We start from the raw sequence: 14,036 nt of genomic DNA on the forward strand, positions 1-14,036 counted from the left end.
TAAGAGCCAAGGCCCTTAGTTCAAACCCCAATACAGATAATGTATACCTTTTTCACATAAACATCAGACTATTTTACCCTGAAACCATTTTAGGGGGATTATAGGTCTATGAGTTTATCTTCACATTTTCTTCCTATTTAAACAATTCTGAACTTTTTAGTTTTCATGGTTTAGGTTTTATGATCTTAGCGTTCCAATGATATTAGGAATTATGAAACAACTTTTATGCCAGTACTATGCTACCAACATAGTTGGAAATAGTCACTGTCTCTCTGGACATGCTGACCAATTAAACTTGAGGGACCATGAAATCCCTAAGGACAGAGGACATCATGGTGTGAACAGTAGGCCCATAGTAAATATCCATTGCTTTATTAAAAGGTATCAATGTTGCTTATATTTTCTAGAATCAGCCTCTCAGTATAGAAAGACATTGAGATCCTGGTGAGGAGAGTCCATGTCAGTGATAATTTCCTCAGTCATTGTAGACAGGGTCTAGAATGTGCTTGAATCTCATCATAAGAATTTCCCCCTCATTATAGGATCTTGATGCAGCCCCCGTTACATCTTAATCTCATTCTTGGTTGGAGTGCAAAAGGTAACTGAGTAAGAATGTCACAATGGCTGAAAACTCTAAAAGTCATTACATTTATCAGTGTGCCTTTGGGCCAGACCTCCTTCCATGCATGGTACAAAGAAAGGTGCAGCTCTGACACAGAAAAAGAAGGTGAGTGGTCTATCTACTGCAGAAAATTACCTTATGGTAACTGGGCAAGGTCTCCCTAGGTCACCTCAATCACATATTACAGTGCATTAAATAATCAGTGTCCAATTTATTTCCTTGGAAGCAATTAATTTTATCCTTCCACTTGTTGAAATGAACATTTACTCATTTTATCTCTATATATACTGCTAATGGACATCTTAAAATTTATGTGACAGTTCAAAACAGTCTAAAATACTATCCTCTTCTGTTCTGCAGTTGAAGGTGTGAAACCAATGTTTACCAAGAAATAATGTATACCTTCAACTAAAAGCCAAAGTTAAAACCAGAAATTTAAAAAGCAATTAAATTTTGAAGAAGATAACAAGTCTTAGAGATGTGCCTTTACATCATTGTGACTGATGGAATATCTCTTCATGCCTACTCATCCTTGTGTGGTAAAATAGCAAAACTTCTTATTTTAGCTTCTATTTTATATTTGTGTGCTAATAAAATTGAATAGTACAGTCATCCCAAAGATATTGCACTTAAAATGCAAAGTAGTTTGCAGCAAGTTAGGTGAAGTTAAGCCCTTAAAGCAAGCAACTGTTAATTTATGCAGAATGAAGGAAATCAACTTGAATATATGATTTTTGGTGGTGTTCTTATTTTAATTTATGACTAATTTTGCGTTATATGCAGTCACTATCTGTATGTTGAAGGGAATATATTATACAAAGAAAGAATAATCTCTTAATTCTAGGTTCGAGGCTTAGCATAGCCTTTACTGAAGGTACAAATTGTACTTACAGAGTCAGAGTAACAATAAAATGTATATTGTGCTGTATGCCAGTGGTTCACGCCTTTAAGTCTAGCTACTTGGAAGGCTGAGATATAAGGATCTCAGTTCAAATCCAGCCTGTGCAGAAAAGTACACAAGACACTATCTCTAATTACCCAGGAACATGCTGGAGGTATGAGTCAAATGGCAGAGCCACAGCTCTGAGTGAAAAGCCACCCATAAGTATAAGAGCCTGTGTTCAAGCCCCAGTACCAGAACAAAAGAAAAAATGTGAGGAATAACTACTATGAATAAGAATTAGAAAGGATGTATGTTAGTTACTGAGAAGTTACTGCTATGTTATAGAAGAAATTATATCAGTGTTAACATTTTCATCAAAGTACATTTACTGATTGTGAGCAAAGATATTTTTGGTCACTATTTCATATTGTAAATGAGCTAGAAAGCTTTTACCATAAATCAAAGCATCTAATTGTTTGATGATTGTTCCTTGAGAACCTGGTCATGCACAAAGTGTCGCTTAAGAGAAAGATACAATTAAAATATATCATGGAGATATTACTCAAAAGAAGAATTTCTCTTTTTTCAGAATGTCTTTAAATAAATTGAAGATTAAAGTACAACTGTTTTATCTTCTACCTCACTTAGCATTTCAACCAAAATTTTTTAATTGATTAAAAGCAGTATTTATTTATACAAAGTTTATTGAACTAGGTGAAGAGATAAGAAGAAAGAAGCAAGTGGAAATGTCCTGAGGACTTACCTTCACACTTTATGCACACAATTTTATACATTTTATAACATTTAAATCAAACAAGTTGATGCAAAAAAACTCAGTGTCTTATTTACTATACTAAGGAATATAATATTTTGAAGACTTGGGTCCAATCTCCAGTTGCCCTCTCCCCTTCAAAAAGCAAGTAATTCTTCACAACTTTTACCTTAAAAATAAGAGTTGTTATACTTTTTCTCCATGAGATAAACATATTGTAGTTCCTGAGGCTTATTTATAAATCCTATTTTATGTTTAGAAATCCAATTTCAGTTCCAATCAGAGCATTGAATAAGTATTTACTGACTACCTCTTTTTTATATCTTTTAGGAATGAAACAGTAAATCAACGAACCATCATGCCCTGGACAAATGAGAGCTTTCCCAAAGGGTTTATACTACTTGGCTTCTCAGAGAGGCCCTGGTTACAGACACCTCTTTTGGTGGTCCTCTTACTATCCTATACATTCACCATCTTTGGTAATGTGTCCATCATGATAGTGTGCCTCTTGGATCCCAAACTACACACACCCATGTATTTCTTTCTCACTAATCTCTCCATCTTAGACCTCTGCTACACCACCACCACAGTCCCTCATATGTTGGCAAATATTTGTCACCACAAAAATAGCATCAGCTATGGTGGCTGTGTAGCCCAACTCATCATCTTCCTGGCACTTGGTGCGACTGAATGTCTCCTCCTGGTTGTCATGTCTTTTGACAGATTTGTAGCCATTTGTCGACCTCTCCACTATGTAGTCATCATGAACCGTTCATTCTGCCTAAGGATGGCAGCTTTCTCTTGGTTTATTGGCTTCAGTAACTCATTGTTGCAGTCTTCCTTAACCCTTCATATGCCACGCTGTGGTCATCGGGAGGTAGACCACTTTTTTTGCGAGGTCCCTGCTCTTCTCAAGTTGTCTTGTGCTGACACAAAGCCTATTGAAGCTGAGCTCTTTTTCTTCAGTGTCTTAATTCTGCTAATTCCAGTGACATTGATTCTCATCTCCTATGGTTTCATAGCTCAAGCAGTATTAAAAATCAGGTCCGCAGAAGGAAGGCGAAAAGCTTTCGGGACCTGTGGATCTCACATGACTGTGGTGTCTCTCTTTTATGGAACAGCTATCTATATGTACCTACAGCCACCTTCATCCACATCGAAAGACTGGGGAAAGATGGTTTCTCTCTTCTACGGAATCATCACACCCATGTTGAACCCACTCATCTACAGCCTTAGAAACAAAGATATGAAAGATGCCTTCAAGAGGGTGATGTCCAGAATCTTTTTCTGTAAGAAATAAGAAATGCATCACTGTAAGGACATCTTCAGAGACCTCATCCACTTAAAAAGTAGCCATGTTTTTAGTGATTTTCCTATATTCTAGGCTCTCCTAATTTTGTTGACTTCTACCACCAGAGATAACATTCTTTCTTTGTTCAAGATAGATGAAAGGTCCATATTATTGGTAAATTTAAAATCCCTTCATCTTCCAGAAGTCCTCACATGCACTCTGCTCCTTTGGTCTAAGTCAGGCTACTATCTGCCAATCAATGTCATAGAAGTCAGAACTTGGATGTTCAGCCTTTCAACTTGTATTCTGTTTGCTCTAGAAACATCTTTTCTGTTCCTTACATAGGATTGGACTGTGTTTTGTGATTAATCAGGATCTCAACAAAAGATTTTCCCCTCCGAATCAAAATCTTTAAAGACTTTACACTCACACATATTCTTGCTAAGATCCATCACATGCACTCTCCCCAAACTGTTCTAAGCCTGTAGGTTGATTCAGATCAAGAGGCCTTAAGCTAGTTAAGTGTGCATTTTCCTCTAGAAACTCACAATGTCGGCTGCATTTCACTTCCAATTCTATTTCCAACCCTTTGTTTCTCAGGATACAATTTCTCATTATCCCCCTTTTGTCAAATTCCTGAATTTTCCTAAATTCTATCAAATCTGAAGGGGAAAAAAATCCCACAGTTTTACTAAAGAAAGCCCCTAGATCCTGAAGGAAGTAACCCTGAACTTGAGTTTTTTAAATAATTATTTGGAGTTGGCAATGTAAAGTCATAGATGAGTTGATATTTTAGCCAACAGAGAAAGTATTACAAGCAAAGCATTTTAGAAGTTATATAAAAGTTTATAATATATGTATATGTGTATCTATATGTGTGTGTGTGTGTGTGTGTGTGTGTGTGTGTGTGCTTCTTTATGCTCAAGGCTAGCACCACTAGTCACAGGATCACTTCTGGCTTTTTCTATATATGTGGTGCTGAGGAATCAAACCCAGGGCTTCATGTATGTGAGGCGAGCACTCTACCACTAGGCCATATTCCCATCCCAATCTATATATTTTATAGGTAATTTTGTACAGTACAAAAAAATACAGTTAGGCAGAAAAACTGAAGCATAAGAGGCAGCATCTGCAGTAGAAAAATCACTAAAAACCTGAAAAACATAACATGGCTCATGTATACTTCTTTACATGAGAGGTAAGATTTCAAATACATAGAAAAAGGAGATAATTTGAATAAGTAATGCTTAAAAATAAGTTTTCTCCAAAAGTAATAAATACAGCACAGTAAAAGCAATTGTATTTTTCCAATATTCCTGAAAGCATAACTTAAGGAGCTACAAATTGAATTTCCCATGCAGGTATACAAAATTCATTTAACATTTCTGCATTGTCAAATATTTAAATTCTTTGCTTTGACCAATATAGATAATGCAAGAAGAACTTAATACACGTGAATGAGGCTTAAAATATCTGCTCATATTCGTAGAAATTGTATTTTTGGTTCAAATAATACATTTCTTAGAAAATCTAAGCATTAATGTACAGTGCCAAATGGCACTGCAAAAATTATATAGCACTCATTCCCACACTCTCTGTATATAGCACATGACCTTTTACGAACTCTGTGAGTTATTTTTTGAGACATTTGCTAATTTTGTACAGAACTGTATAGCTCCTGTTTTCTTTCTTAGTGTGCTTTGAAGAGTATTTACTTTTCAAATGTGGAAAATAGATGATCATAAATATTTGATACACACACACACACACACACACACACACACACACCTTCCTAGAGAGATAATGGAATTGTATTTACTTTCCCCATTGTATGTCCACTTGGTTGCTTAATTTATTTTCCCAACAAAGCATAAACAAAATTGTGTGGCCCACTTCTTGATGACGACCTTAAAATCTATGTTTTCTTTCTCTCTACCAGTCAAAATGATGTTAGAGAGTTCTTAGTAACTCTGAACCAGATTGATAACAATGCAGAGCTCTACAGTGATAGACAAATAGCATTGGTAGAAAGTAAACTTTTATTATTTCAAGTAGATGAAAGGTCAGGAGTTTTTATTAATGAGTTCTAACATAGCATATACCCCAAATTATAGAAAGTTGTAATAGTAGAAGGATTCTCATGTTAATAAAATTTAGTGTAAGAAACACTGCATAAGGATTAGCTGGCAGGAGGTAAAGATACTGATATTAAAAAATAAAACTAGTGGATATTAGTGGCTCACACATGTAATGCTAGCTACCCTGGAGGCTGAGATCTGGAGATAGTGGTTCAAAGTCAAGGCAGGAAAGTCTATAAGGTTCTTAATTCCAGTTAATCATCAAAAAGCTGGAAGTGGAAGTGTGTCTTGAGTGGTAGTGCATCAGCCTTTAGTAGAAAGCTACAGTATCAGGCCCTGAGTTCAAGCCCTAGTACCAGCACAAAAAAGTGTTGTTTTTTTTAATTATAGTGACTCTATGATACATAATAAAGAAATATGTTGACAACTACCACTTGTCCAAGTTAGAAAGGAGATACCAAACTTAGTAGTTGTAAATATATATATATATATATATGTTACATTTTAGATACCATTGCTGAAGTTTAACAACCAATGTAAACTCAGAAAGAAGTTAAATACAAACACAACATACAGAACTATTTATCTGAGTATGGATTACTTCCCTATATATAAGAAACTCAAACAACTGAACAGCAACAACAATAACCATTTTATTGGATAACATGAAATGTTGTGAGCTATTCTAAGAATAAATGAAAAGTAATATCTGAAAACCTCCATTTATATTTTACAAATCATTTATTTAATCTAGATCTGCTTAATATTTTCCTGAGTATTTATGTAATTGTGGAATTAGCCCTCCAAGTCTATAGGTTCTGTAGCCATGAATACAAGTAATAAGTAGTTCATGTGCAATACAGTTAAGTAAAAATGATTATAGTTGTGCTGAACTTGTCATTATTCCCTAAAGATTTTTAATAGCAATCATCTCCATGAAATTTGCATTTTCTGGGTATTCAAATTGATTTATATATAATTGAAAGCATATAGGAGAATGTGCATAGGTTGTATGCAAATGTTGTGCCATTTATATAGGTACTTAAGAATTTCTGGATTTCCATAACTCGGGTCCTAGAATCAATTTCCCCATAAAATATCCTATTAACAATTAGTCTTCAATGCCATAATTCACTGAAGTAGAAAAAGAATTTTAGAATTTATATGGAGCTATGAAAGACCCAAAGTAGCCAAAGCAATGTGCAGCAAGAATAAAGCTGGAGTATCACACACCTGGCTTCAAAATATACTAAAAAGTGCAAGATGCAAAGGAGCATGATACTTACTTATAAAGAGACACAAAGGACAAATGCAAGAATGAGAAATAAATTCACACACAATCAAATCTTTTATCATCATGACAAGAATGTATACACATTTGAGCAAAGACATATTTCTTTAAAAAATGGTAGTGGGAGTTGGGGATATGGCCTAGTGGCAAGAGTGCTAGCCTCATATACAAGAAGCCCTGGGTTCAGTTCCCCAGCACCACATATACAGAAAACAGCCAGAAGTGGCGCTGTGGCTCAAGTGGCAGAGTGCTAGCCTTGAGCAAAAAGAAGACAGTGCTCAGGCCCTGAGTCCAAGCCCCAGGACGGCAAAATAAATAGATAGATAGATAGATAGATAGATAGATAGATAGATAGATAGATAGATAGATAGATAGATAGATAGATAGGTAAAATGTCTTCTTTTTAAAAAATGGTACTGGGAAAACTGGATGTGTGGCTGTAGAGGAATGATTCTAGATCTGTTGCTCTTATCATAAACAAAAATCAGCACAAAATGCATTAAAGTCTTAAATATAAAGTCTTATACAAAAAACATTGTAAAAGTATTAGAAGGGGGCTGGGGATATAGCCTAGTGGCAAGAGTGCCTGCCTCGGATACATGAGGCCCTAGGTTCGATTCCCCAGCACCACATATACAGAAAACGGCCAGAAGCGGCGCTGTGGCTCAAGTGGCAGAGTGCTAGCCTTGAGCGGGAAGAAGCCAGGGACAGTGCGCAGGCCCTGAGTCCAAGGCCCAGGACTGGCCAAAAAAAAAAAAAAAAAAGTATTAGAAGAAAATATAGGAGAAATACTCTATGACACTGATGTCATTGAACCACAATGTAAAAGCATAGGCAATAAAAGAAAAGGAAACAGGTAAAATAGAAAATATTTGCATAGCAAGGAAATCAGCATAGTGAGCAGACTGTCTACAAGGTGATAAAAGGAATTTACAATCTATGTGTCCAATGAAAAGGAGTATCTACCCAGTATCTTAGAACTACTAGTAAGTTACTTAGTGGTTAGAAAACTCATCGTTTCAAGGAAAAAATTGTGTTTTATTACATAGAAGGTGATAATTGTTTTAAAATCATATAAGTGAAAATAGCTAGAAAATATTTAAATATATTTATCATAAAGAAATGATAAACTAGATGATGAGTAACCTAATTATCCTCAGCTGATCATCACACCATATATATTATTTACTGAAAGACCACACTTTACTGAGAAACTATATATAATATTATTAATCAAAAGTGAAATCTGTACATTCTTACATAGATACATAAGTGAAACATAACAAATGGTCAGTGACAGAAAATTGAACTCATTTTAAAAACACATCTAGCAATAGTAAACACTTGTTTCCAGTGTAATTCACTAAGTAGCTAATTGTACTTTCCTTAAAGAATTCTGTCCCAAGAAACATTCTCTGTTAATTCAACCAAGATAAACATATATAATGGCCTGCTAGAAAACCATTCCCACGAGGTTTTAGAAATAGCATACAAATAGAACACATAGAAAGTGCTCCACATATATTCTACTATGGCCGTCAAATACCATGTCTGTCCTTTTGGGGAGCCTTTCCCACTTGAAAACAAATAAGTTTTCAAGCTAATTTTTAAATATTATACTCTTCTAAGTACTTAAGCTTCTTAATTCTCATATGAAAAATTCTAATAAATCCCTTCATAGTTCCTTGAAGAATAATATCAAAAAATGGTAAGTAAAGTGATTTGTTTTATAGATCATGCATTTTTCCACTGACTTTCTTTGTTAATTTAGTGATACAAAGGAGTTACCATTAACAACGCAGTTTATGAATAAAATGCACCTTGATCAGCATTCATGATCAGTATTCACACCCAATCTTCCCCAATCTTTAATGTTGTAGGATATAAATTGAATTTTTGACAGCATTCTCCCTCTCTTCTCTTTGTCTACCCCTTACCCCTTGACCGCTTTCTGGTTTTTATTTTGAATTTCACCTTTGCCTTTGCTTTTCTAAGGAATAACATTAAGTTCTCACTTGAATCTACCGTATTTCAGTTAATACATTCGTATATACCTACATGGCATCCAAAGTATTTATTTATAAGCAGTCCTAAGAAAGGCTCAATTGTGTAGATCAGGGTGCTTGTGAAAGACAGAGAACATTTCATTTTAGTGGATCTTTTCTAAACTTAGGAAATAACTACTTTAGTGGCTTCTTGAAAAACTATAGTTCTTTCCATGACATACTCTCTTTTCAGTCTCTCACTTATAAAAACAAGAAAAACGGGGCTGGGGATATGGCCTAGTGGCAAGAGTGCTTGCCCTGTATACATGAGGCCCTGGGTTCAATTCCCCAGCACCACATATATAGAAAATGGCCAGAAATGGCGCTGTGGCTCAAGTGGCAGAGTGCTAGCCTTGAGCAAAAAGAAGCCAGGGACAGTGCTCAGGCCCTGAGTCCAAGTCCCAGGACTGGCCAAAAAAAAAAAAAAAAAACAAGAAAAGCATTTAAATTGAATAGTTTTATTTGTAATCTGTGAATCAGACAAGACTCCATTCAGTAAAATAGAATAAAAGCTCCCATTGAACAATAGTAAGCATCATGACTTTTGTAAGGAAAACAAGAGAATAAAACAACATACCAGATCAAACCAAATTAGAGTCCATCACTGAATACCACACAATCAAAGGGAAGTTTTGAAAAGCAGACAGACCCTCAAACACAGGATTGCTGTCTTCCTGAGGTGGCAGAATAAGAATATCCTCTTTCGTTGTTATATTACAAAGCCATAATAATAATCACCACCGTATGTAGACTGATATTATCCAGTTGTCTGTCACATGTTCTGTTTGCTCATTTACATTACAAAATTGATGGCGCATTATCATTATCCAGTTTGTATTGTTGAATGTAGTCTCTCCCGATTCATAAACTGCATATAAGGCTATTAAAGCCATAACTGTGTTACAATTTTATCTTTTGACAGGAGTGATGGCCATTCTTAAGAAAAGCTACAATAACCCAGCAAATAATAAGGAGCATAATTAAAAACAATAAAAGTTTAATAAAATTGCTGAAAGAATATTTCAGATTGCAGTCACTAATGGTAGGTATAAATAATTATGAAGAGTTCATAGAGGAAACTCTAGAATTGCTCTTTAAAGAAATGTACTCATTGCCTTATGTATGAAACTGTAACCCCTCTGTATATCACTTTAACAATAAAGAAATGAAAAAAAAATTTTTTTGAATGATAGCTGGGTCCTGGTGGTTCACGCCTATAATCCCAGCTACTTAGGAGGCTGAGTTCTGAGGATCATAGTTCAAAGCTAGCCTGGGCTGAAAAGTTCCCATGAGACTCTAATCTCCAATTAACCACTCAAAAACTGAAAGTGGAGCTGTGGCTCAAAGTGGTAGAGCACTTGAGCAATAGATCTCAGTGACTGTGCCCAAGCTCTGAGTTCAAGCCCCACAACCAACAACAACAAAAAAAATGTTTTTAGGGCTTGGAATATGGCCTAGTGGCAAGAGTGCTTGCCTTGTATACATGAAGTCCTGGATTCGATTCCTCAGCACCACATATATAGAAAACAGCCAGAAGTGGCGTTGTGGCTCAAGTGGCAGAGTGAAAAGAAGCCAGGGACAGTGCTCATGCCCTGAGTTCAACACCTAGGGCTGGCAAAAAAAAAAAAAAAAAAGTTTTTCAAAGATGGTTTCTGATCTGAAAAAATAGGAAAAAGATTAATTTAGCATTGCTAAATGAATATATAGTAGATAGCATAGTTCAATTATAAAATAATGGAGTTGGATTTGGAATACCTAAATATTTATTTTTGCTTTTTAATTCATGCCATGATTATTTCATATCCCAACTACAACATAGAATGTTTACCATAAAAATAGGCTAAGTATCTAAACAGTTGCTAAAACAACATCTTGAATATTACCAAGTAAGTCTGTTTACCTATCATACAAAAGGCTCTGGGTTTTTCTCCTAGCACTATAAAAATAAAGTTAAATCAAATAGAACAGTCATGCTTACTCAAGAAACATTCTTAGAGAGGCTTTTTGTTTAATCTTGAAAATCTAAAACTTTTGGCTGAATATCTTATTACTTCCTTTATGGCATTTGTAATTATTTGATATTTATAATTTCTCAGTGACTTTCAGACTATAGAAACAGTGAAATACATACATATAGAATAAAATTTTATTTATCATAAATTTTGAGTAGGTACTAATTGATTGAATAGATACACAAACCTTAGTGAAATATTTGACAAACAGAGATTATTAGGGTTAGTTGGAATCATTATTGTTATTGGAGACTTCTGTCTAGGATACTGTACAATCAAAGACAAAGACTCACAGTTGCAGTGAAGTCTCTTAGCACAGTGTGTCACAGCACGGTCTTGAACATTCAGTGAAAAATATCAAAGTGTACTTAGTAACCACAATAATGTAACTGGTTTGTAGAGTAACTTGGAGTTTTGTCACTGAATACTATCTTTACTTTCCATCTGAATATCACACACTTGTGGCTTTCAGGAAACACTTCCCCATTAGAGGATTTGTACAATGTAAACAAAATCCTTCATTATTCATTTAATTTCACACAATACTGCCTTACTCAAGTACTGGATTTTGTTGTTTCAAATGTGCCTCTTTTTTGCTGAAAAACAAAGGAAGATGTAAAACAGCTTGTGGATCTGAATCTGAATTCAGACACTGGTTTATCCAGTTACCTGCAGTTCACAATTATAGGCTTTTATGTACATGGTCAGTGGTCATAATACTGCTCAACTCACATGAAAAACAAGGTGATGAGCCCACTCAATCAAAGAAATTTTCTATAAGTGGGATGTACTTATTCAAATGCAACATATAAGGTCAAAAAACCAATGTTCAAACTAAGTAATTATACGAGAAAAAATTACATGGATGTCAAATCCCTCAGAATGGAAAAACTTCTCACTGTAGTGAACTGTCGCAATTTGAAATAGAGAAAAATGATGGTTTAAATTTTTTTGAATCCTTGTTCCCTTCCAAATAGCTTGTGTAGATTGTTTAATAGTAACGAATGTTTAACTCCCTGTGGATACAATTACTACACTGAGTGACTGAGGTTGGAGAGGGCTATCTTGAGGTGTGTCAGGTTTGCTGATTTTTTTATAGCTTTATGGTTTCTCTTAGTCCTCCTCAATAATTTAACTCTTCTTAATATTTTAGCAATGCTTTGGACCACAGCCGTCAAAAGGCATGCCACCTATTCTGTATTATGCCTGAGTATAGGAAGCAATATTTATTCAATGCCTATTATCCTAATGTTTATATAGTCAACGTTTGAAAAGCATCCTTTGACAGTTTTCAAAATCTAGTAAACATCGTTTCATACAATCCCAGTCACTATTCATGTCAATAGATTTATTATACAAAAGAATAAATTTCACTTCAGAGTACTGATGTTATTTGTTGAAGGTAGCTGATTTTCATTAATAGTGTTGTGAAAATGAATGACATAACTTTGTACAAGAAGACCATTGATACTATTTCCCAAAGAGGCATTACAATCTATTTTCGATCAATGGATAATCAATACATTACTGTGCCTTCCTGTACATAACTCGTTCTTCTTTCCACTTCTGCACTATAGGAAAAGCAAAATAAGGAAGATGGTATTCATTAATGAAAGTCATCCTCAGGAGTTCATTCTATTAGGTTTTGCTGACCTGCCTTGGCTGGATCTTCCTCTATTCGTTATTCTTCTGATCACATACCCCATCGCCATGATGGGAAACATCGCCATCATCCTGGTGTCCAGGTTAGACCCCCGGCTCCACAGCCCCATGTACTTCTTCCTCACCAACCTCTCCTTTTTGGACATGTGTTACACCACCAGCATCGTCCCTCAGATGCTGTTCAACCTGGGAAGTTCTAGGAAGACAATCAGTTATGTGGGGTGTGCCCTGCAGCTTTATTTATTCAGCACAATGGGGGCCACTGAATGTCTTCTACTGGCAATTATGTCCTTTGACCGCTACGTGGCCATTTGTAAGCCTCTGCATTATACCCTCATCATGAACCAGCGCCTCTGCTTCCTATTAGTGTCCATTATGTGGCTGTGTGGAATTACCTATGCCATATCTGAAGCCACCTTTACGTTACAGTTGCCTCTGTGCGGCGTCAATCAACTCGATCACTTGTTGTGCGAGATTCCAGTTCTGATCAAGACAGCCTGTGGTGAAAAGGAGGCAAATGAGCTTGCACTCTCTGTGGCATGCATCTTTATAATAGCTGTTCCTCTGTGCTTAATTCTAGCCTCCTATGCTACTATTGGACGTGCTATATTGAAGATCAAATCTTCTGAGGGCAGGAAGAAAGCTTTTGGTACATGCTCCACTCACCTCATTATAGTTTCCTTATTTTATGGGCCCGCCATTAGCATGTATCTTCAGCCTCCATCTTCCATCTCAAGGGACCAACCCAAATTTATGGCTCTTTTCTATGGGGTCGTAATTCCTACACTCAACCCTTTTATCTACACCTTGAGGAATAAGGATGTAAAGGGGGCCTTAGGCAACCTGGTGAGGAATATGTTCAGTTCTAAATGACAGCTGGTCAACATCGAATGAACTGATTTACCTGGATTTCCTTAATGACTCATTTTGTCTCATGATCTAATCTCATATTATATGTTCTTCCTGAAATGATGTGGCATATCTTATATTCTTTATAATCATTTTAGGATGGTACTCAGATCATAAGCAATGGTGTGGGATCACTAGCTCTTATTGCTCAGGTAGTGATTACTTCAAGGTTCACTTTAGAAACCTCATATCCACTAAACCTTTGGCCGCTATCTGTACACAAAACCAGATACATACTGCACTCTTTATAAGTTTGAATGCAAAGAATCATGAGTTTCACACATTACCTTCAATTTACCTGTACTACTGTTGTTGTTTTCTTCTTTATTGTCAAAGTGAAGTACAGAGGGGTTACAGTTTCATAAGCAAGGCAAGTTCATTTCTTATCCAATTTGCTACTTCCTCCCTGTACTACTATTTTTTAAAGAAAGCATTACAATTCCTTTTCAACACCTGTTTCCACTTACTGGT

General features: G+C 35.7%; 2 protein-coding genes across 2 annotated transcripts; both read left to right on the top strand.

Moving 5' to 3' along the window:
- Nucleotides 1-2,635: 2,635 nt before the first annotated feature.
- On the top strand, nucleotides 2,636-3,577 carry LOC125352224 (putative olfactory receptor 2B3). The gene has a single exon (XM_048347349.1). It carries the CDS (start codon nucleotides 2,636-2,638, stop codon nucleotides 3,575-3,577), a length of 942 nt encoding a protein of 313 aa, XP_048203306.1.
- A 9,013-nt stretch (nucleotides 3,578-12,590) lies between these two features.
- On the top strand, nucleotides 12,591-13,529 carry LOC125352225 (olfactory receptor 2B11-like). Its single transcript, XM_048347350.1, has one exon. The coding sequence runs from the start codon at nucleotides 12,591-12,593 to the stop codon at nucleotides 13,527-13,529; it is 939 nt and encodes a 312-aa protein (XP_048203307.1).
- Nucleotides 13,530-14,036: the final 507 nt, after the last annotated feature.

The sequence above is a fragment of the Perognathus longimembris genome, chromosome 6 (genome assembly GCF_023159225.1).
Source record: "Perognathus longimembris pacificus isolate PPM17 chromosome 6, ASM2315922v1, whole genome shotgun sequence".
Taxonomy (NCBI): domain Eukaryota; kingdom Metazoa; phylum Chordata; class Mammalia; order Rodentia; family Heteromyidae; genus Perognathus; species Perognathus longimembris.

Coding starts and splice junctions, on each gene's coding strand:
- LOC125352224 (XM_048347349.1), top strand. CDS start 2,636: ATGCCCTGGACAAATGAGAGCTTTCCCAAAGGGTTTATACTACTTGGC.
- LOC125352225 (XM_048347350.1), top strand. CDS start 12,591: ATGGTATTCATTAATGAAAGTCATCCTCAGGAGTTCATTCTATTAGGT.